The sequence below is a fragment of the Eleutherodactylus coqui genome, chromosome 3, assembly GCF_035609145.1.
Source record: "Eleutherodactylus coqui strain aEleCoq1 chromosome 3, aEleCoq1.hap1, whole genome shotgun sequence".
NCBI classification, from domain to species: Eukaryota; Metazoa; Chordata; class Amphibia; order Anura; family Eleutherodactylidae; genus Eleutherodactylus; species Eleutherodactylus coqui.
Genome location: NC_089839.1, coordinates 62,734,206 through 62,759,176, shown reverse-complemented (window position 1 = coordinate 62,759,176; position 24,971 = coordinate 62,734,206). Strand labels below are relative to the sequence as shown.

Sequence of the window (24,971 nt, the reverse complement as noted above, 5' to 3'; positions counted from 1 at the left end):
CAGCACCAGAACCAAGCTCATAACAAAAAAGTACAGCAGCAGAACCAAGCTCGGTGCATAAATACTACACCAGAACGAAGCTCATAATATAGAATGTAGCACCAGAACCAAGCTCAGTACACATATATAGCACCAGAGCCAAACTAAGTTCCGCACTACAATCAAACTCGGTGCATAAATATAGCATCAGAAACTCATTATATAAACAGCATCAGAAACAAGCTTGTAGCATAAATACAGCACCAGAGCCAAGCCCATAACATAAATACAGCACCAGAATCAAGCTCAGTACATAAATATAGCACAAACCAACCTCACTACATAGATAAGATATCAGAACCAAGCTTTTAACATAATTACAGCCACAGAACCAAGCTCATAACATGTACACAGTAGCATAACCAAGCAACTGTTGTTGGTCGAATGCGATATCAGGCGTTGACACTCGGCCCAATATCGCTCCCGTGCAAGTGCAATGTACCGGCGGATGCGAGGCGTTTTTCTGTCAAAAATGCCTCCCATCACTTTTGTTAGGTTGTGGTCCTCCGGGGTGGCTTTCAGCCATGTTGGATGATGGGGAAGTGTTTCCCATTGATTTCAATGGAAAGCCTTCGCATCACACCTGTGCGCACACCGCATGCCGTGCAATGTTTTTTCTGGCGCCATTGAAAACAATGGGCGATGTGTTTCAAGGAATGCGCAAATATAGAGCATGCCGTTCGTATATCTGACTCCATTCAAACGCATGGCGTTCATATTCATGCAAGATTTGTACGTCTTGCAACGTACAAATCTCGCATGATTTCCTCGGCCGCGTGAAAGCGGCTTTAGGATATGCGATTGATTGAAAAGCTGGACCTGCAGCAGACCTCATCCCTTTTCTTGAAAGGGTAAAATCAGCTGTGGACCTGCATCAAAATCTGCACCAAATTTGGTGAATTTTGTCTCGGATTTGGGCGCGGATCCACAGCAAAATTTACAGCGCTAAATTCATTACATGTGAACTTACCCATAGGCAGCAAAAAAGCTGCTTCTGTGGAGCCTAAAGACTTACATACATGGGGGAGTTGGAAATAGTTAATCATCTGTGGAACTCAGTATATAAATTCATTGCAACGTGCAAGGATAGACGTGGGAAGACTGCTGGGTGGGAGCTACTGTTCTGCACGCCAGAAAGTGGAAGAGGAAGGTAGTCAAGGCCTGCGAGATGCCGGAGGTATGAAAATAGCTGCAGTGTGAAGGGTAACCTTGGCTTTCTTTCCATTTATAAGTAACTACAGCAACTATAAATAGTGGAAACACAAAGACTGGAAGGGAGACACCTAAGAAGAATTGATTAACTTCTACCACAATCCTATACATTGTAAATCAACCATTTAGGCACAGATTATATTTATAAACTAGGCTATGAGACTATATATATATATATATATATATATACTGTATACACACACAAGGCTGCGCCAGTAATTATCCACAATACATTTCATCTTCATAGAGATTTCAATAAAAAAAAAAGGATTTTGCCTCCTTTTTTTAAGGGATTTTTTTAGGGTTTTTGCCCTGCAGGATAGAAGGTGTGTTCATTTTATCATTACGGATACGATGGCACCAAATATGTGGGATTTTTAAGACTTTTTTTCATATACAAACAGGAAGGTGCGCAAAAAGTTTTTTTGCACTGTTTTTATTTTTTACATTTTTTTTGTCCCTGTAGGGGATTTGAACCATAAAAGCTCTAGTCGCTATGGTAATGCATTGCAGTACTCCTGTAGTGCAATGCCGTACCACTTACAATAGCGATCATAGGCCATGGTAGGCCGGGACACCAGTGTTTTTGGCGTCCGGTTACCGTGGCAATCCATCAGTCCTCCACGATTACATCACGGAGAGCCGACCACATCACAGAGGGAGAGCACACCCTCTTTGTACCCTATACATGCCGTGATGTAATTAATCATGACCTGTAGGGGGTGAACAATAAGGATCGCTGTTCTCATCAATTCCCACTGTTGCAGCTGGTTCACACTGCAGGATGGCACGGGCTCACTTCTGAGCCTGCACCATCCACAGGATGTAAGTGTGGATGGTGTTAAGTACCCCCCTGACAAGACATAAGCTTGCATCCTGTGGCATTAAGAGGTTAATGTCTCCTTGAGGGGATCAAACAGGTGTTAGTTGGAATAGGTGTGATTGTGTGATAAGAACTATATAAAGGGGGAGCCAATACCTCAAACTTGAATTTCTGGAGGATTTCAACAATGTGGGCAATGTTGATCCAGAGCAAGGAAAAAAAAACAGTGAGGTGGAGGCCAGTTTTCTCCATTTAATGGAAACAACTCCTTCCTGAGTCCAATCGGAATTATCCCTGGTTTACCAACTTTTTTAAAACTTATTAGTGATTGTAACATGTAATGTTGTATCTCTCAAGATATGCGTCCAGGCCCCTCTTGGACTCTTTTATGAAATTTGCCATCATCCTATCCTCAGGCAGAGCGTTACATAATCTCACTGCTCTTACAGTAAAGAACCCCCTTCTATGTTGGTATAGAAACCTTCTTGCCTCTAAACGTAGAGGACGCCCCCTTGTTATAGTCACAGTCCTGGGTATAAATGGATGATGCAAGAGATGATCTTATTTGCCTTGGCTGCAGCTGCCTGACACTGGTTGCTCCAGTTAAGCTTACAGTTAACCTTACATTTATCAGTGTTAAATCTCATGTACCACTTTTCTACCCCCAACTTATCCAGGTCCTCTTGCAATCACCTTGTGTCCTCTCTTATATTAATTTACTTACATAGTTTCGTATCATCTCCAAATATTGCTATTTTACTATGCAATCCCTCTACCAGGTGATTAATAAATATATAAAAAAAAGGGCCCCAAATAGACTCCTGTGGTACCTCACTAGTAACGGTGACCCAATCAGAGTATGTCAGTTACTTACCAGTCTAGAACTTACCTCCTCATAGAAGCTGATCAGATTAATTTCACAGGAACGACCCTTCATAAACCCATGCTGATATGATAGCATCTCCTAGAAACCCCTCAAACATTATACCCACTATAGAAGAAAGACTTACCGGTCTGTAGTTTCCAGGTTCACTTTTTCCACCTGTTTTTGAATATCAGCACCATATTGGCTATACGCCAATCCAATGTAACAGACCCCGTAACGATAGAGTCTTTAAATATAAGAAACAAGGATCTGTCTATCACATTACTTAATTCCCTTAGAACCCCAGGATGTATGGCATTGAGACCCATCGATTTGTATATTTTAAGCTTTTTAAGAGGGCTCTGCACTTCTGCCAGGGTAAAGGCCCATTTAGACACAACAATTATCACTCAAAATTCGCTCCAAAAATGGCTTTTGAGCGATAATCATTGGGTGCATTTACACGGCAAGATGATCGCTCAAAATTCGCTCAAACGGTAGTTTGAGTGACAGTTTTGAGCGTTCACTTTTCATAAGCTCTTAAATAGCAAATTAGCTACTTAAAAGCTTATTAGTGTGTAAATGAAGGCTCCTGCTGTATACAGAAGACAGCGGGAGCTCTGTCTTCTGTATACAGCTGCTGTGTTCTCGGAATGCTCAGCTGTGTGCTCTGAGCGGGGTATGCAGAAGATAGCTGGACGGCTGTCTTCCATATACAGCTGCTGTGTTCTCAGAGTACTCAGTTGGTACATCGGAGCGCTCCGAGCAGGGTATGCAGAAGACAGCTGAAACACTGTCTTCTGCATACTTCTGCTGTGTTGTCTGAGCAGGACACTAGCTGAAACAATACTATCATCGGTATCCTGCTGAAAACTCAGTGCACCGCGCAGATAAGTCTCATCGATGATTTTAAGCTTGCCAAAAGTTAGCGATGAGCGAATAGTGCACGAAAAGTGCACGATGGCCATGCATTTAGACACAATGATTATCACTCAAAAGATGGCTTTTGAGTGTTAATCGTTGTGTCTAAATGTGCCTTTAGACTGCTGACATTTACTGGAGAGTTTACTTTATCACTCTGCAACTCATCTGACATTCCATTTTTCTCTGTGAATACACTAGAGAAAAAAGTATTTAACAGATTTGCTTTCTCCTCATCAGCCTCTACAATTTTTTCTACATTATTTATTAAAGGGCCAACAAATTAAATTTTAACAGATTCAAAGTATTAATCTTTTTACTAGTTATATAATTGAAGAACAGTTTAGGGTTAGTTTTACTCTCCTTGGCAATAAGGCTTCTTTCACATGAGCGCATATCGGCCGGCCGTTTTCACAGCCGGCTGATATACACTATGTTGGGAGTGAGAAATCTGGTGAACGGGCGCACAAATCGCAGGCTCACCTCTCGTTCATCCCCGCTTGTTCTGTGCAATGGGAGGTGGCGTGATGGGGCAGAGCTGAGTGACGATCCGCCCTGCCTCCTCCCATTGATGGCTATGGACAAGGGGCGGCAAAGGGCGAGTGCTTAGCTCTGCCCACGTCCCGCCCCTTGCCCATAGCCATCAATGGGAGGAGGTGGGGTGGACCGATGCTTAGCTCTGCCCCCGCCCCACCCCCTCCCATTGCACAGAACGAGCGGGGAGGAACAAGAGGTGAGCCTGCATGGGGGGGGGGGAGAACAAAGGGAGGGAGTTTAGCAGCCACACTGCTAAACTCTTTCCCTACTACGGCCACTGCCATAGGCTCCCATAGGAGCCCATGCAGCGGCCAACGTATTCGGGCCCAAAAGATAGTTCCAGGACTATCTTTTGTGCCCGACATAAAAACGCCCGGCGCTATATTGGCTTGGCCGGACGTTTTTACGTCTCAGAAATATGCCCATGTGATCTGATGCATTGGAATCCAATGCATCAGATCGCAACACATATCAGCCGGCTGTGAAAACGGCAGCCGATATGCGCTCATGTAAAAGAAGCCTTAGGGCGCCTACCCACTGGCGATTTTTTTTCCTGCGATGTTTTGCGTTTTTTTAACAGCAATTAGTATAGAATGTGTTCTTGTCCATCTGGGTTTTTTTTCCCGCTTCGTGGGGTTTTTTCACATAGGAACTGTCAGTTGCATATGTGTCCTTATTTTTCTCTTAATGCACCCATGATTGTCAATGGAGGGCTGCAAAAAACGTCGCGAAAAACGCGCAAAAAACCGCGCGAAAACACGTTTTTCACGCACGAAAATCGGCAACGCAAGTGGGTAGGCGCCCTTAGTCCGTGTTTCCACTGTGTTAGGTCTTAGAGAGCTAAAACCCAGTCTGGAATCTTCTGAAGTGCCTGATTTACCTATGTGGCAAATTTGGTGCAGATTTAATAAACTGCCCCAGCAGAATATATTACCCTTTGTAAAAAACACATTGCTGAGTTGTTACTATAGAAATAGTTAAGGTTTTCTTTGCATTATCACACACGATGAACATCAGCAGCAGTGCTTGGCGGACCCCAATTGACTTATGTTCAGTAATGGAAACTATTTTATATTTTACATTGCAGAATCTGGGAGAATATACTTAATCCAACATATAGTATAGAGCAATAAATCCTGCAGCACTGAAAGCTAAGGAAAAATGTAATAAGTTGAGTGCCGTGGAGACAGCATTGCACATGGTATTTTTTGAATGAGGCTTTGGTACCATTCAATTTAATAAAAAATGCATTAAGCACAGCACATTTCCTGGTAAACACTAAAGTAGTAGTGATCATACTCACACTTGGAGTCATTAAGTGGCCTAGGGTTATATAAATTTGTTTATTACATTGAAGCGCTGGTAGTTATAGTGTAATCACCTTCTTCTATAGTTCTAATTAGCAGTTTCCTCTATAATCATAATCTAATTTCTTTAAAATAAAGAACAGAAGTGCACTCAGAGGAAAGGAAAAAAGGAACAGAAATATTACACTAGTCATCGTGCTTGATATTATATTCTCCAGGAAATGGATATTAAAAATCAGATGTAGAAATTACGCATACATGGAGGCGAATCATGTCCTTGTGAAAAAGTATAGAAAAAGATTTTGCAATGTGTGGGCATTTTTTAGTTTCCTATAGTTGGTTGTGCGTATTACAAAGCTGTAATAAATAGAGATGAGTGAACGTGCTCGTTTAGAGCAATTACTTGAAAGAGGATTGCTTTTTTTGAGTAACTGCCTAATCGGGCGAAAAGATTTGGGGGGCGGCGGGGTGGAGCTGGGGATATCAGGGGGAACAGGGGGGAGCTCTCCCCCCGCTCACCGCCAGCGCCCCCCGTATCTTTTTGCCCGAGTAGGCAGTTACTTGTATAAAGCAATACTCGTTTGAGTAATTGCTCTAAATGAGCACGTTCGCTCATCTCTTGTAATAAATATTTTCCATTTATGTGGTTCCATCCCTTCCTTCCTGTCTACCTCATATCTATCTACCCATTTATCTATCTATCCATCTATCTATCTCATATCTATCTATCTATCTAGCTATCTATCTATCTCTCTATCTCATATCTATCTATCTATTGATCTCTCTATCTATCTTATATGTATCTATCTGTCTCATATCTATCTCACTATTCCCTATCTATCTATCTATGTCATATCTATCTATCTATGTCATATCTATCTCATATCTATCTATCTATCTATCTATCTCATATTTATCTGTCTATCTCATATCTATCTATCTATCTATCTATCTCATATCTATCTGCTATCTATCTATCTATCTATCTATCTATCTATCTGTCTATCACATATCTATCTATCTCATATCTATCTATTGATCTATCTATCTTATATGTATCTATCTGTCTATCTCATATCTATCTCTCTATTCCCCTGTCTATCTAATAGATAGATATTAGATATCTCTTTATCTATGTATCTATCTCATATCTATCTATCTATCTATCTATCTATCTATCTATCTCATATCTATCTATCTATCTATCTATCTTTCTGTTTGTCTTCATATCTATCTATTGATCTATCTATCTATCAGGATTTGACTGTTTCGGTTTGTTCAACACTAGTGCTAAGGAGCGACGAGTTGTATGTTCTTACACATTAGTTACAGCGCCAGCACTATATTCTATCTGTGTATCTATATGATTGATGTATCTCTAGAGTTTCTCTCTGAAATAAAACTGATCTAAACTATAATCGATTGGAATCGCGCGGCTTGAATATACCTGTAATCTTGGTAGTATAAATGGACCACTGCCTCTCTGATCAGAAGTCGTCTTTGCCCTGATTGTGTTCTCCATTTGTGAGTGGTGATGTTACAGAACGCAGAGGACAGATTGCTCCCATGTATACCATTCTAGTCTACTTATCTTGATGGGTGAACTGCGTTGAAAGAACTTGGAAACAAAGTGGGTGCAACATATATATGATGCAGCCAGGAAAGTAAGTTCAGGCTAGTGTGCTCTCCTCATTTGTCCAGACTTCCCTCTGTTTTCTTACAGCCTCCTCAGGAGCATACAGAAAATTCTGCAAGGAAAAATCTTGACCTTGTTTGTTTTCCCTTCCTAAAAAGGAAATCCTGCTTTTCTCTTCACCTAGGGACGTTGTAATATCAGCAGCTGCTTATGGCTAACACATTTTCGTAAGATTTGCAGCTTGGAAAAAAAAACGATACACAACAAGAACCAAAAACATACAGAAACCTATGCATGAATATGCACAAGAGTGGTCATTTACCTCTGGCTGTAGGCCAGAATTGTGGTGGAAACATTTACAAATTACTTTTCCATCCCCTATTTGAATACTTTTTTACCCAGGTAGCTCTGCATGGCCTGTATACGACTCCCCACATCAACTTGGCACTCCCCATAAGGAGGGACTTTATCACCCCAGACTCTCATTAAAGACTTTTGATCCAGCCAATTAGTACTCTTCTCTGCACCAATGAGAGGCAAACATGGTGAAGCAAAGATTGGAGTCTTTTCCTTCTAGAGAAGACTCTGGTTTGGCTTATATCCTTAGCCATGTTGTCAAGGCTGGTTGAACATTGACTTACAGGGAAGTCACCTTCCAATAGGTGGAACTAGGAATATCCTTTTAATATATAAAGTTACAATAGTGATACACAACGACATGGTATGCTAGCCCTTTCCATATTATTTTCCTATTGCAATAGCTTTACCATTGGGTGGCACATTTCCTAAACAGCTGGAGACATTATGAGTAAGGAAACCTCACAGGCCACCCTTCATCTGCAGCACAAATGCTTACTGCCAATTATGTAGAGTGGATGCTATAGAGGGCCCCCACCAGACTGGAGATCGACTTACTCTTACCGTGGGGAATACTAGGCTAGCTGTAGTCTCAGGTTAGAGCCTCCCCTTTACTGGGAATTGTTGGGAGAACGCTTTATCACAGGGTCTTCCCAAGCCACAGTTGGTACCAGCTGATACCAACTGTGGCTTGGGAAGACTACCTGCTACCAGCTGATGAGTATTTGGACCAGGGTGACATCACATGATTCTCATGCTGGTGCATGCTTACTATCATTTCAGCGCTGTAAGCCGGTGAGAAAACTTCTCTGGGCTATAGACTGATTGGTTGGCTGGGAGATGAGCATCCTAGCCGGCCAATCAGCCCTAACTTTCTGTATATTTGTTCGGGCTGCTCCTCACAGAGGATGTTGGTTATACTTTTGTCAGATGTTACTTGGCATCAAGAGGCAGACACCGCATCTTTACAAATAATGAAAATTCTTTATTGCTAGAACAGTACACTTTTAGTTTGTGTTCTCCCAGTATCGGCCTCAACCTCCTAATGGTGCTTTAGTCGATTTCGAATAATCTGCAGCAAACTTTGCCTTTGTGGAACTCTCTGCCTTTGTCTCCCTTTCTAGCATACACAGCTGATCTCATAACAGCACACCGTAGGAGCAGATTTACTCACACACTGTCTTCTTCCTGGCTAACTTCAATAGCATCACCACCATTCCTTTCTAGAACTCTCCTACTTTTATACCTTTTGGCATCATATAGCTGAACAAGGCCACTGGGTGGAAGCAGGGTATTCAGACTGGATCGAGAAAAGGGAGTGACTACAGCTGGTAGCTCCCCCTCGGACTTAGTGGGTATTAGTGTATCTTGACGCCACCAGAAGCTAGGGGTTTGACAGGAGGAACGCCCATCTCACAGCACTAGCTCCCTAATGGGTCAAGAGCTGAAGGTCATACTATGGATTAAGCCGCTGGCGCTCAGTGAAATAGCCTAGGTTCAGTCCCCCACCGGCTCTGCTCCCCCCTCTGCTGCGTACGATGCTCACCTCTCCCGGCTGTGCTGCGGCCTACAGCACTGGACTTAAGGCCCCCTGTCCACGGGCATGATTCTGCCGGCGGTAAATCGCCAGCAAATCATGCTGTCTGAAGCATTCAATAGCATTGCTATGGAAAGCGCTAGCACCCTGTCCATGAGCATCAATGTAATTCTCCGCTTGTGGCTGGCAATTCTCAGCAGGCTGACAGCGGAGATCCGTCTGCCATCTCCTGCTCCCAGGCGGCGGCTCCTGCGGCAGAGATCCGCCGCAGGATACCACAACGCTCGTGGACAGGCAGCCTAACACTGCTGCGGGGGCATGGCACAAGCACGCTCACTAACAGCCAATGCAGAGATAGGGGTGTGACAGGGCCATCCCTCTATGTAAGCCCTGTCACACCCCTACCTTCCGGTGGCATCAAGATACACTAATATCGACTTAGTGGATACAGCTAGGGGTGGGGACTGACTCTTCTCCTCCCAAAGTTCAGTTGGAGGCATCACCAGTCTGGCATTTGACCCCGAGCCAAATGTGGCTAAAGGACCAGAACATATGCATGTGCTAAGGTTGTCAGTAGCTTTCAACATTTGAAGAACAGTAGGGTTGACATGTTGCTGGAGAACTTGTTGCTGGAGTACAAAGGCTAGATACCTGCTTAAGCATGCAAAGCCATACCAGGTGGCCTGGTAGAGAATCCTCATTGTCAGCCAATCCCTCCTTCTCTCAGGTCCACTGGGCTAAGAAAAAACATATGCAAAAATGACTTGAATATACTAATAGATCACAGACTCATAGAGATTCATGAGTCAACAGTGTGATGCAGCAGCAAAAAAGGCAAACACAATTCTGGGATGTATTAACAGAAGCATAGAGTCTAGTTCACATGTAGTAATTATCCCCCTCTACTCTTCCTTGGTCAGACCTCATCTGGAATGCTGTGCCCAGTTCTGGGCTGCCCAATTTATAAAGACATTAACAAACTAGAACAAGTTAAAAAAGGTTAGCAGGTCTACAAGACATGTCCTATGAGGAACAGTAAAAGGGATCTGGGAATGTTTAGCTTACAAAAAAGGATACTTAATAGCTGTCTACAAATATCTGACGGGCTGTCACAGTGCAGAGGGATCAGCCCTATTCTCATTTGCACAAGGAAAGACTAGAAGCAATGGGATGAAACTGAAAGGGAGGAGACACAAATTAAATATTAGAAAAAACTTTCTGACAGTGAGGGTTACCAATGAGTAGAACAAGTTGCCAAGGGAGGTGGTGAGTTCTCCTTCAATGGAAGTCTTCAAACAGAGGTTGGATAGACATCTGTCTGGGATGATTCACTGATCCTGCATTGATCAGGCGGTTGGACCCCATGACCGTGGAGCCAGAGAGTTGAACCGGATGACCTATGATTCTACTATGTGTTACATAACCACATCTTTTATATGGCATGTGTGATCCCGATGTCTCCTTGCCTCCTCATGACCCACTGCAGCCTATAACAAAATTAGCAAGCAATTACATTACTTTATGTAAAATATTGCTGTTACATCATAGCTGTGTTTTGAACATAGTTTCCCCTTTACATAGCAATGCTGAAACAAAGTCTTAGAAACAGTATAACAGAGGAACACCAACATTTGCACAAAAAATTTACCAAATGCCGTGTACCCCATTACAATTAGTGTTCAGTGTTTATTGAAATAATAGGGTCAGGAGTGACCGATTGAAAAAAAAAAGTGAATTGAGACTCCTGATTCCGACTTGGGTTCTCTAATATGGCCTTCAACAGTGGAAGTGGTGGCAGCAGCAGTCCGGTTAGTACTGCTGCCTTACAGCAATGGGGCCGGAGGTGCAAGTCCCCTTCAAGGTCAGATTCAAATGTAGAACTCTAGCAAGGCAACAGTGCCAAGCCAACACATCTGTGCCTTTCAGACTTACCCGATCCAATTTGGCAAAAATTGGGACAACTCTGTCACCCAGCCAATCAAAGTGAGCAACATTAGTTACAATGCTACCATCTGGTCTGAAGGTGACTGATGTCATTGTGTATCTCCGGCCTTGTGAGTGCTTATACAGACCAAGCAGCCATCATTTGAGTAGATGCTAAATTGAAGGTAGGGGAGAAATAAGACAAGTTTTGGGATAATTGATTTTGTATAGAATGTGGTCATTATGGGTTTGGATTAAAGGACGCGGACTGTCACCGCAGACTATATATCCACCCGCTGTACTGTATATAAACCAGTCAAGGCACAATCTGCAGATGGCAAATTACAGAGGAGATGTTATGACAAGCCCGAGATGGGAAACGACCTATTAGTGGCAATATATCAGCTTCTGTGGTGATGTGTGATAATGAGATACTGTTGGCTGAGAATGGCGGTTCCTCATCGAGCATCTCGTAAGTTCTTCACGTACCAGAAAAAATCTGTTTGTTGTACACAGATTTGCACACGTTTTGCTTTAAGTTATGCAAAGCAGATGCTTAGTAAATACTGATGAAACAGACTAAGGCCGGCTTCACACGCAGAGAATAGAACTCATTGATTTCAATGGGTTTGTTCTCATTTCCCGATTTTGCGCACTCATTTCTCACACGCACAAAAAATAGAACCTCCTCTATCTTACTGCACATTGGCACACCCTAGGTCCACATAGAAGCCTATTGGGGGTGCTTAAATGAATGGGATGCGTGAAACATTGCGCAATTCCTGAAAAAAAAAGCGCACCTGAAAGTCATTAGGCTAAATAGCCATTTAAATCGGAGCATGTCCATCCGCCATGCGCAAACGAACATGTCATTCATGTGCAAAAAGTACATAAAAATGCGTTGATACGTGTGAAAAAATGATTAGTTCATATCGCAAATACGTTGCGTTAAGGCTTGTGCCAAAACGCGTGAAGCAAGCCTTAGGGCGCACTCACATGGGTGCGTGTGTCTCGCGTATTTTTCACGTCCATGCGTATTTGCTGCATATGTTAAATTCCCATAGCCTATATTGGTGTGTATTACCTGCATATGGGTCAGGAACGCTATCTTTTCTCCTTAGGGAGAGCATCTAGAAGGTGAGTGAGGAGACTTATAAGGCCGTGCATGCTCCTCTGGGTAATATGCAAATATTCCATCTCCCTTATTTGCATATTACCTACCAAAATAGGACACGCTGCGTTTATTTTCATGCGGGTATTAACAAAAAAATGCATAATGTAGTTCCGTACACAAGGGCGGCTTTACATGAACAGATGTGCAAATACGCTCAACGCATCACAACGTATTTGCGCTATGAGCTAGGTTGAGGAAGTTGATTTGTGCGCACGTCTGTGCATATTACTTTGCACCCTGGGCCAGGTGATATTCTGACACAACCCTACTGTGGAATAAAAGGCTAATGCAGTCCAGATGTGTTCTTTTTTCACGTAATTCTGCAGCCTATTGAGGGCGTATTTGCGCACCTCCCATAGACTTTTATGGGGCTCGTGGTGCGTAAATACATTGGAAAATAGAGCAACAACTATTTTTTTTTGCGCACACACGAAATAGGCGTGCAAAACACGCTCATGAGAACGAATCCATTAACATCAATGGATTCTATTCTCTGCACATGGCACGCGCATATTCTCCATGCGTAAAAACAAGCGCGAATACGGTTGTGTGCAGAAGCCCTAGTACGCGGCCGGCATACGCCCATGTGAGTCAGCCTTAGTCTGTTCCACCAATATTTAATAAGCACCTGCTTTGCATAACTTAAAGCAAATTTCTTGTAGTTTCTATAATAAGGCAGAAATAATTGCGTGTGGAGTCGTCTCAAATTATTCTTCTAGTGCGTTGAAGTACAAGGCTGCTTACGAAATATGTTGTCATATTTATGGACCGTGCCTAATTAGACAAGCCTGCTTAGTAATTTAGCACAGATTTCATGTGTATGGATTTACACGTAATGAAAAATGCCTTACTGTGCACCTGTTAGCCGCGCCGCGGAGGCAGATGTAGCAGAGCTGAAGATGCCGGTTAACTCCTTGGGGCTGCATCATCGTGCATCTCCTAATGTAAATGCTGAGACTGTGGAGCTGGATGGCTTCCAATGTAGAGTTAGAAGAATCTGAAGAACTGGTTGATGGAAAGGAAACTCTACATCTCTCAATTTGCATCTAACGCTAGATTTGCACGGGCGTATTTGTGCGCGCAATACTTAGGGAATAGAATGCATTTAGTCGCACAAAAAAAAACGCAGAGGGGGTGCACGAATACGCTGGAAATTCGCTGGAAGGTATCTGATACTCTGCGTTAGGCCGCATGCACACGGGCGGGTCAGATTCCACATACGGAATCTCGCAGCAGAATCCAGCCCTGGCAGCAGCGGCGTCCGCACATACCTGCTTTCATTTTCTTCTTTCTGTACTGCGGATGGTCCGCACGGTTCGCCGTCAGAGATGCGTAGTACAGCTTTTTTTCTCAAGCCACTGCTTTTCCTGCGGAATCCGCGGCCTGCCTGCAATGTAAATTGCTGATGGGCCGCCGGTCGGGTGGCTTCCATTGACTTCAATGGAAGCTGTCTGTGCGGAATCAGCAGAAAAATAGAGCACGCTGCGATTTTCCGTCCGCGAGCGTAAACCGCACCCGGGTGCATGAAGAATCACTTTTGCATTGCATGCTATGGGCGGTATTTGCTGTGGAACCCGGAGGCGGACACCCGCTCTGGATTCCGCAGTTCAAATGCGCTCATGTGCAGGCAGCCTAATTCTGGAAAAAGAACACCTCTGAAATAATTAGCCACTTAAATCGCTGCGCCTTTGTTTATACCATGTGCAAATGAACATGCCTTGCGGGCGCAAAAAGTACAGCAAAATGCGCCAATCTTCGTTCCGAAGAAATGCTATGCTCATGCGTACGCAAATGCTTATACGCACAGGCTTACTGTAAGATTTCCTAAGAAATTACAACTGATCGCCACCAGGGGGACACCTTGTGATCAATTTATTGTCAAGGGACCCTTCTAACAGTTAATGATTGTCCAACGCGGATTTGGAGCTCCGATTGTTATAAAGATTATTAAGAAATTAATCAGCTGAGACCTTTGGACCTAAAGATGATGTGATACTAATAAGAAAGATTCACTTTGAGACCGGATTTACACGTCTGTTAGCAAGTCGCGCCTGAGATTCTCGAGCGTGACTTGCATCACACAGAACATAGGCACGGCGTCCGTGAGACCGCACATCTGCATGTTCTATTCTTGTGTGAGATTCGCATGGAAATAGCACATGGTGGGATTTTTTTTTTCGTGTTGCAACATCGCTGCGCGAGAAAAATCGCCCATGTAAATTGAAAACAAGGGGGACTATTTTCATCCGAGTTTTGTGCGCTGAAATCGCGCAAGAATATCGGACGCGTATATCCGACCTAAGAAGAAGCCTAATAAATAGGTGCTTGTAGGATAAAATGATTACTCTCCAGATAGACTCTCACATTCATATTCTACCTAATTTCTCCTTCTTCAATAGACTTTCCGAATACATTATGTGTTAAAATGGGGAATTAGTGACACAGTTGAAGACGTTTTTGGCTTTCGCTCCCCACTAGTGGAGGATATAGAGTTTGGCAGAATAAAATATATATTAGATGTTTAATGTTTAATTCATGCTTTGCTTCATTTGCAATAAATATTAAAATATTATTTTCTCCGCTTCTGGAAGGGGTTATGAAGGAAACAAATGCTGGCTGGAGGACTTTAAAAGCCGCGTGACCTAAATATTTTATATTCGTGTTTACTTTGAAAAAGGAAAACCAGGTGTTTCTTGCCAGTAATCCGGTGTCTCTTTCCTAAGTGAGGCTCTTGAAAGCTTCTTTTGGATCGCTGTAGAGGAAATGCTACTTCATTTTTCTAAATGCATTAAATAATCATATAGACCTCAAATTTGCTAATCAGATACTCAACTTTTTGATTTTTTTTGCAACTTCCTATCTGTTTTTATATACGTGTACTAGTTATTATTAGCCACACAGCTCTGCTACATGCAAGTCATACACACACAGCTCTGCTACATACATGTCACACACACAGCTCTGCTACATACATTGTTAATCCAATACAACAGGGATCAGAAGCAGCACAGCACTGGAGATGAAGGACTTGTGATGACGTCACCATCATGCTCTGCCCCTGATCACATGACAGTGACGCTCATCCTGAGTGAATGACTTACATGCTCCGCCCCTGATCACATGACGGTGATGTCATCAAAGGTGCTTCATCCTTGTGCAGATTACAGGCTGACCATAAATCCCCTGTGGCCTCAGATGCTATGGAATACTAATGAACCCCTAGCCGGACAGCAGCTGTGTGCATACAGGACCTGTGATGATGTCACCATCATGTGATCAGGCCACAGAATGTAACTCCCTCACTGGGGAGGAAGGACCTTTGATGACATCACTATCATGTGATTAGGGGCAGAGCATGTAAGTCACTCACAAACTCACTCACTACTCACTCACGCACAGACGGACAGGTCGTTGTTAGTATTTTGATATAGTGGTTGAGCTCTAAGGGCTTGTAACAAAGATGACACAAAGTTCAGGGTACGATGCTGACACTAGTCTACAAAATTATATTTTTTATTATGGCTGGTAGCTACAAGTAAATATATATGAAAAAGAAAAGTAAAAAATTGGTAACTGTAATGCAACACTTTAATGTTCAGTGATCAGACCTAACTATGATCGCAACCTGAGGTAGATACGGCAGGCCTTTTCTATCATGAGCCATCTCCTTCTCTGTAGCCGCTTAGAATTAGATTGTAGAGTCTGATCTCTTTTTGTAAGAGACGAGACGGTATATCGAACTAATGGCCATATTTCATGTTACTGCGAAGAATAAAGTGACTTATTAGAGCAATATACATCAACAGTGAAAGAACGGGAGAACATCACAGTCATCACTAAGCTAACTCTATCAATCACTTTCATTAGAGCTTCAGCTTTTAATCACGCTGTACTACCAAACTAAAGCCAACAATAGCGAGCGCTGGGACTAGCTCTGCTGCTCATGTAATAAGGTAATAGATGATAACTGACAACTTTATCGTAATTGAAGATTTGCAGGTCAATATTAACAATGTCTATTAAAAAAAACTATTGATTTTATGATTATGGATTTAAGAGATCTGCCCACACAGAGATCAACATGTGCCCTCTATTCATTTAGACACATGGCCAAAGTTAATATTGTGTATTCCAACACTAAGGCTTCACAGCAATACTATGCATAGGATCCGGATTATGGGGCAGTATGCCCTCTACGTGTCGCCATAGGGTACCTCTCTAAGGAGGTTCTCCGGCAGTTGTACAGACTTACTATTGATGACCTATCCTCAGGATTCTTAGGATAGTTGATCAGCAGGGGTCCACCGCCAAGGGTCCTCGCCGATCAAACTGATCACCAGGCCAGCTGTCAGTGTGGACAGCTCTGGAAGCTAATAGCATGTCCATATTGCAGCAGCCCCTTTGGTACTGCAGGAAGAGCTTCCATTGAATTAAATATTGGCATTGCTATCTATTTCCAGGGCTGTCGACACTGATAACAGGCCCCACAATCAGCTGATTGGCAAAGATCCAAAGCGGCAAGCCCCCTACAACCAACTATTGCTAACCTATCTTGAGGATAGGTCATCAATAGTAAAAGTTCGTAAAAGTCCTGGACAATGCCTCTAATGCAGCATTGAGACCAGCCTTGTCCATGCGCTATGTCTGATATGCAGCTCTGCCCCATCAATTGAAAAAAGCTGAGATGCCAGATCAGACATAGCAACTGGGCAATAGAGGGGCTGGTTCTAGAAGGGCATACCTGAGGTGTGCCATAACTACTGCTTGTGTATTTTACATAGACAGTCAGTAATGCATTAATATACATAGGTATTTAAAGGAAACCTGTCAAGTACTCTTATGCTCTCCTCACTGAGAACAGCATAAAGTAGCGTCAGACATGCTGATTTCAGAAGTCTGTCGCTTATGTTCCAATGTTCTGTAGTTTTCAAGCGCTTACATGGTGAAGCCTCTGCACCCGGCAGGAGATGAGTCTAGATTATTTATGAGGCACCGCTAATGCCGAACACACAGATGAGAGAGACACTTTTCTCGCTATTGCATGGCATACTAAGAAAAGTGTCAATCACCATAGGGTTAGCTGAGTATAATGAATTATCTCGACTCCTCTCTTACAACTGCAGCAGCTTCACTATGTAAGTGTTTGGACACTGTAGAACATTGGGGAACAAATAGCACAAACTTTGAATATGATGCAGATACATCTTTAGAATTTATGGGAAAATACCTGATTTATACGATAGAAGTTGAGGCAACATTTTGGGCAAGAGCTCTTTGTCAAGCCAGGGGAGATGTGAACCGGGACCAAAGGTCGCCATACAACAGTTCCCATCCAATTTGGCTTGACAAAAGAACTCTGGGCCAACATGTTGCCTTAAGCTTTATATATACATTGGCAGCTTTTCCAATAAATTCTCAAGATTTATCTGCTTTATATTCAAAGTGTGTGTTGTCCATTCCTGTATTGTTCTACAGTGAGGAGTCGGTGAGGACGTAACCCCTGGATTTGAACCATACCAAGCCTTACAGCAATTTGGCCAAGTTGGAAAATTATTCCCTATCCATCACTTTATGATTGGTGAGGGTGTGACCGCTGGGACCCTACTTGATCCAGAGAAAAGGGGTCAGTCCCTGGGTGAATGGAGCAGAGGTCACACAGGTGCCCCACCGCTGCTTCATTAAGACAGTGCAGGAGATTGCAAAAGTGCTTGAACTTGGTAGTCTCTAACACTGACATTACAGTAAATTGAGCAGCAGTACAACTGCAGAACTCTGCTCCTTTGACTCTGGAATTGACTGGACTCCTGTTCCCTGGTGTTGGACCACCGCTGATGATAAAATTACCCCCTATCCTGTGGATTGGGGATAACTTCAAAATTTGACACAACTCCTTTAACTAGGGAGTGTTACCACTTGTGTTTAGTACTATAAAACATCAGCACATAAGTGACAGACTGCTGGAATCAGCATGTCTGTCACTACTTTCTGCTGCCCTCATTGGGTCTTCAGACTGGCGATAAAATCACAAGATTTTCCCACGATGCGAGAGTGAGTGAAAACGCACAATTATGAAACTAATAATTTTCAATGGTTTCATTCCCATTTGCAATGTTTTCACTCACACGATGTTGGGTGGAAAAAAATTGCAGCATGTCCTTTCTTTTTGCGATATCGCCCATTGTTTTCAATGTTATTGGCAGCAGTAGTGCCAGCCCCATTGAAAGCAATTGGAGAACTCCGCGATCCTCTGCCACAGCTGTGACACAGGGAATCCTTTTCAGCCACGGCAGGGAAATCCCCTCCTCCGTGGCAGGGAAATCCTTTCAGCCTCGGCTGGGGAATCCCTTTCAACCTGGAAGGAAGGATTCCTTGCAGTGATGCGAGTCTGTTTTCACATAAAAACGCCTCAAATCCAGGGGTTTTACATGGATTGCAAGGGCGATATCGGGCCGTGAATCATGGTCCAATATCGCCCTCGCGATTGTGAAGGGGCCTTTATATAGTAATGTCAACAGAAAAATAATAACTTTATGGGCTTATTCAGACGACCGTATATCGTCCGAGTTTTCACGGTGTCCCTCTCTGCAGGGGGAGGAGGCTGGAAGAGTCGGGAGCAGTGCACTTAGCTCCACCCTCAGTGCACTGCTCCCAACTCTTTCAGCCTCCTCCCCCTGCAGAGAGGGACACCGTATATCAGCCAGGCGTGAAAACCCGGATGATATACGGACATCTGAATAAGCCCTGAGGCTGTGAAAAATGTGTCAAAAAATAAAAAAATATACTGCATTCTGAAAGCCAAAATTAGCTATATCTTTAAGGGTTTTTTCAGGAGCGAAAATGTCTTGATGAAGCCTAATAATAAAAATCTGGAATTCATAGAAACTTAGTTTATTTCAACAACTCATAAACAAAAAGCAGAGCGATCTCTGAATATTTTATGAGCTTCCATCCTAACAATCAGTGGCTGCTCGGATACGCTGAGAACGCTTATTAGTTCATTGTTTTCTATGGATCATTTTTATTATTCTCCCGTAAGTTCTGTTCTGCCCTTTTGTGACAGTGAATGTTTAGCATGGCGTATGATTTTATAAATTAGAATTTAATGTGCTCTTTCATGCTGTGATTTGTTTGCTGATTAGAAGTAATACCGTCGCTTCATTTTAATAAAAAAATGTAATTGCTTCCAGATCTTGAAGGAGAACTCTCTGAAGGAGAAAGAAATCTAAGCATTTGTGCAAATATTAGTTTAATATATTGACTTTCTCCAATGTTAACTATTCAGTTGGTATGCGACTACTTTTAGGTCACCATTTATAAGAAAGGAGTCATAAAGTAAAGAGAGCTTGACCTAAAATTCAGTGACAACTGACAATATAGTGTATTTTATCAAAAATATATAAAATGTATTCACAAATTGAAAAAGAATAATAATATGACTCGCAGTAATGAAAACACCCATTGGATAATGACAATACCTGATTGTCATTAAGCGCTGCGGAATAAGTTGGCGCTATACAAGTAAAGGTTATTATTATCATTGTATTGCTGTTGTATTATAGCTACCTAACGAAGGGTTAATTAAGTTATGAGCCGCTGCAATTTCTTCGTCAATTCCATTAAAATAAAACATCATGCATCTGCTGCAGCAAAAACTTATGCATTTCACAGATATACATACCATGTTTCCCTGTCTTATATTAATTTTTGCCCCAAAAGAGGCACAGGGTCCTAATTTCAGAGGATGTCTTATACTTACCTAGCAGGCGCCGTCTGGGTCCCTCCCGCTGGTCTCCGCACTTCTTGGCAGTTCTCGGCGCCGACAAATGGTAATGGGCTTTAAAAACTCTGTCTCCAGCAAGCGATTGCTCTGATTGGTTCTCGAGCACCGCGGCCCAGCCAATGAGAGTCAGCGCTCGATGAACCAATCACAGCTATTCATGCAATATTATCTTTTATATAGTTGTTGCCTCTTATTGTTTTCCTGCCCATAGTGATAAGGGGATGACTGCTGAAAAGTTTTCTCTTCAGAACAGGTAGTCTTATTCTATTATTAGGCTTAGTGTTCAGTGTGAAAACTGAAGGATTTTAGGATTTTTTTTAAAAAGTATAGATTGTGACATAAGAAATAAGAAAGAAAATCACTGCAAATTCTTAAAAATTTGTATAACATACTTGATTTTTACCACTGACCATTGTCGGATGACAGCTTCCCTTTAACACCTCTGCTAGTGTGGTGCTAAGGCTCTAGTGGTCCCCGCTGATCTTGTTTATACTGACACGCCATAAATCTACATTGATCGCTGCATACAATCACTGGCCTCAGCAGTCTTGTGCCATACACAATAGCATTATTGTTAAGACCAGTGATTAGCTATAGTAGTCACGTGGATGCCATCACTCCAGGCAAACAAAGACTTGCCGGAGCTGCAGTTAACTGGTGGAGACCACTGGATTATCTTGGCTAAGGTGGTCGGAGGGGTTTGAGAGGTGAGTAATAATGGATGTTAAAGAGGTATTCCAGGACGTAAAAAATATATACGGGCTTAAAATTATGTAAAATAAAGAAAAAATGTATACTTATCTACTCCAACAACTCCCCAACCGGAGGTGGAGACCCAGGCCTCACTCGGAATCTGGAAAAATCTGGCGGTTGGTCACGTGCCTTTCATTGTGCCTGTGACTGCTCAACCAGTTACAGGCTTCAGCTGTGATTTTTCCATGGCTGCTGAAGCCTGCGATTGGCTGAGTGGTCACATGCACTGTATGGTACGTGGCTTCCCGCTGGCTTCTCTGGGCTCTGAACAGTAGGGACTGGAGCTCCAGTGCTGGATAGGGAGCCACTGGAGTAGATGAGTATACATTTTGTCTTTATTTTACACCATTTTAAGTCCCAGAAAGCCCCTCTAACAGATTCTTTTTAAATTGTATAATATTTTTTGCTCTTAGGCTAATTTCTTTACCTTCTAGACAACCCCTGCATCATATGAACTATAATTGTGAGTTTATAACCCATTCTACCCGACCGTTCACTGGTTTTTACTAAAAGGTGTTTAATATGTCACAACTTAGTTATTCTGTCAGATGATTAGAATTTCAAAAGCTTCAGGATTCAAAATGTTATGAAAATGAATATTTCCTGAGTGCCGCTAACCAAGAGTCTTCCTCTACTTCACCGGAAAAAAATCCTCTCAGTTTGTCAGCACGAAACGGGCAATTTACATAAGCTCTAACCTATGAGTATCAGCGGTTCCATTTGCATCCTTCACAGGTTGTTAATTCACTTTGCAGCTATAAATAAGGCATCATACTGTATATAAAATGAAAAACTCCTCAGCGAGAAATTTCCAGAAAAATGTGTTAATTGTTGGTATTTGACCTCAGTTTGTGCATTTGCATTAGTTTTGATAATCTCCTTAAAGTAGTTGTTAATTTTCTTACACCCTACACTCACCTCTCCCTGCAGCTCCAGAGCCACATCCTCCAGTCTCCCTGCAGTCAGCTTGTTTATGTGATGCTACATGTTCCTGTGGCCAATTATAGACCTCAGCCTTCAAACGCCCACTTATTTTCATGCGTATATGGCCACATTCAGACATCCGTATGTGAGTTGAACCCAAGATTCTCAAGTGCAACTGTCGACGGAAAGCAGGGAAAATATGCTAAACTTTAATGTACTCCTATTATTGAGTCTTTAAGATTCTCTACCATACCCGACCCTTTCACCAGGGTACAGAACTATATTGGGTTTATTTTTACAACACGCAGGTTGGGTCCTCATTGTGACCAATACCAGAGAGCTGTGTCTCTCCAATCATTTTTTGTCTGAGTTTTGTATATATGTATGTTCGTTACTGGGCTCTAGGGGTCCAATCCTTGGATACCTACCTTTGTCCCAATTCTCTAGCCGGGGTGTACATGTTTTTAGGCCTTTTTTTTTCAATAAAGAATACTTTATATTTTAACCCTTTCCAATCCACTATCTGACCTCTGAAGACATTATGATTTAAGGCTGTACAGCTCCGATGTTGGAAGACATTTGTCGGGGTTCTCTTACTGTATATTGCCTGCCTGTCTGCTGTCGGAGCCTATCCAACATGTCATCTCATGCAATATTTGCTTTAGCTAGCATATAGCACTGTGTATAACAGCAGAAAAAGAGTAAGCTCCCTAGGAAAACAAGGATAAAAATTGGATTGAAAAGGGTTAATAAGTCTAGTCTGTGAAGGGCCTTTGTAAATTCTAGACTTTCTGCATACTGTGAATTGTTACATACACAACACAAACGCATGGCAGTGGTCGTAGCATACAGTGTTGTTATTTGAACCAACTTTAAACATCATGCATCTTTTGTATTTTACCAGGAGACTGAACTTTTGGATATCAGTTTGGTGAAAGATGCCAGATGGGGAAAGCATGCGCGAACTCCAAAGGTAAGGCTTTAGTCACATGACTGAAAATCTGTAGTATGTCTTACTCTGGCTTATTCTATTAAAGGTGTTGTACCAAGATCTAAAATGATCCTCTATCCACAGGATAACGCTATGATCAATGGGGGTCTGACTGCTGGGGTTCCCACCAATCCTGAGAATGGGGGTCCTGGCGGTCCCTATATGTATAGAGAAGGGGACAGTCATGTGCACTAGTGCTCCATTTATTTCAATGACATCACAGTAAATTACCGAGTATGAGCACTTAGCAATCTCTGGCGCTATCTGTGGAATGAATGGAGCGCCTGGCGCATATGTGTCACCATTGTTTCATTAATGCGAAACCTTCAAGACCCCCGTTTTCCAAAATATTGAAGCATGCTTTTTCTTTCTAGTTTCTCATGTTACTTTTTATGTGAAAGCCAAAGTCTCAACCTATTGTGAGGGCTCAGAGGCCAGTGGATATTTTTGGATGTTTTTTAATTTAGACATGCAAAATAAGACAATACCGCTAGAAATGTTTAAGCAATATATAATTAAACCCAATTTATAATTTAACTGGTATGCAATAAATTTATAGTCCATGCTCAATGCCTCTTTCATCCCTTAGCAGATATTTTATTCCTTTTATACCTCGCTATTACACTGTAACTGCTCAGAGGCTCTGCACTCACTGAAAAAAACTATGAGGGATCTTATTCCGAAGGGCAAAGTTCCCGAGAGAGAGTAGTTGAGGGAAAGTGAGAAGAGAAGAGGGGGGAGTTATCCTTTTTGCATACACACATTTAGAGACTATCCTGCTGAACAGCTAATCTTCTAGTATGTATTAGACTATCTCATACCAATACTGGTCAGTATTTCTAGTGTAACATCTTAGTTACACCACCTTAACACTCTGTTAGACAGGAAGGGTGGTCCACCAACAAGCTTACTTCTTCTCATGTCTAGTGTAGAAGAAGATCTCAGTCTTGGGGATGGGAGAACATGGGGATCTCATCGGGAACCTGATCTCAACACTCTGCTAGTTCATTAGAAGATAGCACTGAATTGTGGTTGGGGTACTGATCGCAATGCTCCGGGGTGGGACAACATCTTAGCAACTAGTCTCAGCACCTTATGAAGCTGAGCTCAAGAACAAATGGCACTCGAAGAGCGGGAAACATGCAGTTAAATATATTAAACAGGTGAAATTGTAGTACCGTTGTGTTATTACTCAGGTATATACACGTTACGGCTTATTTTTAAAGCTCACCTGTACTAATAAGTAGGCTTTGACATGAAATTCAATATTCTGATGATATATTCCTGTGTATGTGGTCACCTGAGCCTAGGAACCAAGGTTTGAGTAGTGCTGTTTATTTTACCATGAGATGTCTTGTTTTATTTCATTTGAAAGTCCATCACAGATGCAGCAAAGCTTACCTTCTCTTTACACATCAAATGCCATTGAAAAGCTATTGAAAAGGCAAATAAACTGTGGCATAGTTTCTAGTTAAACTTTGCTACAGCCCTACAAATAACACTAGACTCATAGATCATGGAAGAGGGTCCAAATACTGTTTGTTATACCTACAGTGCACAGCTATATTGGCACTGAGGTAGGATTAGGAAGTGACTCAATGCTATTCCAATTGTTGTCTTCCCCATGTATTAGATGTTTAGAAAAATATCTTTATGGTAAAACACTTAAAACGTTTAGAAAAGGAAGTGTGAGGGGGGAGGGGAGGACCAGAGGACAAGCGACAGCGGCGAGGTCACTGAACACAGCCACCGGGGACAAGTGACAGGAGCAAAGAGGGAATCAGGCAATTGACATCACTGCTTCGGGGTCACCATGGGAAGCTCACAAGGCATAGCGGCAGAGGGCTGAATGAGGAGTAGGCAGCGCAGCTGCCTAGAATCCCATCGGCTAAAGTGAGATCCTTCTGCAGTCAATCAGGAGCTGGGGGCATTACCTGGCTGTCAAGCAGCCTAACCCTTGTCTCCACCCATCACTTCCGGTGTAGACAAGATACAACAGTACCGGTTATGGAACCATTGATCTCCAAATAGCCGTGAATCCTAATAGTTATAGCAACCGTCTGATCTCGGAGAAACAAAGATGGCCGCACCACAATCAGGTAGACAGAGCAGTGGTTTGGCCATCTTTGTTCCTCCAGGACCGAAGGGTCACTTTAAGTAATAAAAAAATAATCATAATACCCCTGAAAAAA

The 24,971-nt window shown here is 42.5% G+C and overlaps 1 protein-coding gene across 1 annotated transcript in view; it reads left to right on the top strand.

Moving 5' to 3' along the window:
* PLCB1 (phospholipase C beta 1) overlaps positions 1–24,971 on the top strand; it is a 630,414-nt gene that overhangs the window by 162,095 nt on the left and 443,348 nt on the right. The window contains exon 3 of the mRNA XM_066595662.1: positions 22,693–22,761. Coding sequence (XP_066451759.1) covers positions 22,693–22,761 — 69 coding nt within the window. The remainder of the gene's footprint in view (positions 1–22,692; positions 22,762–24,971) is intronic.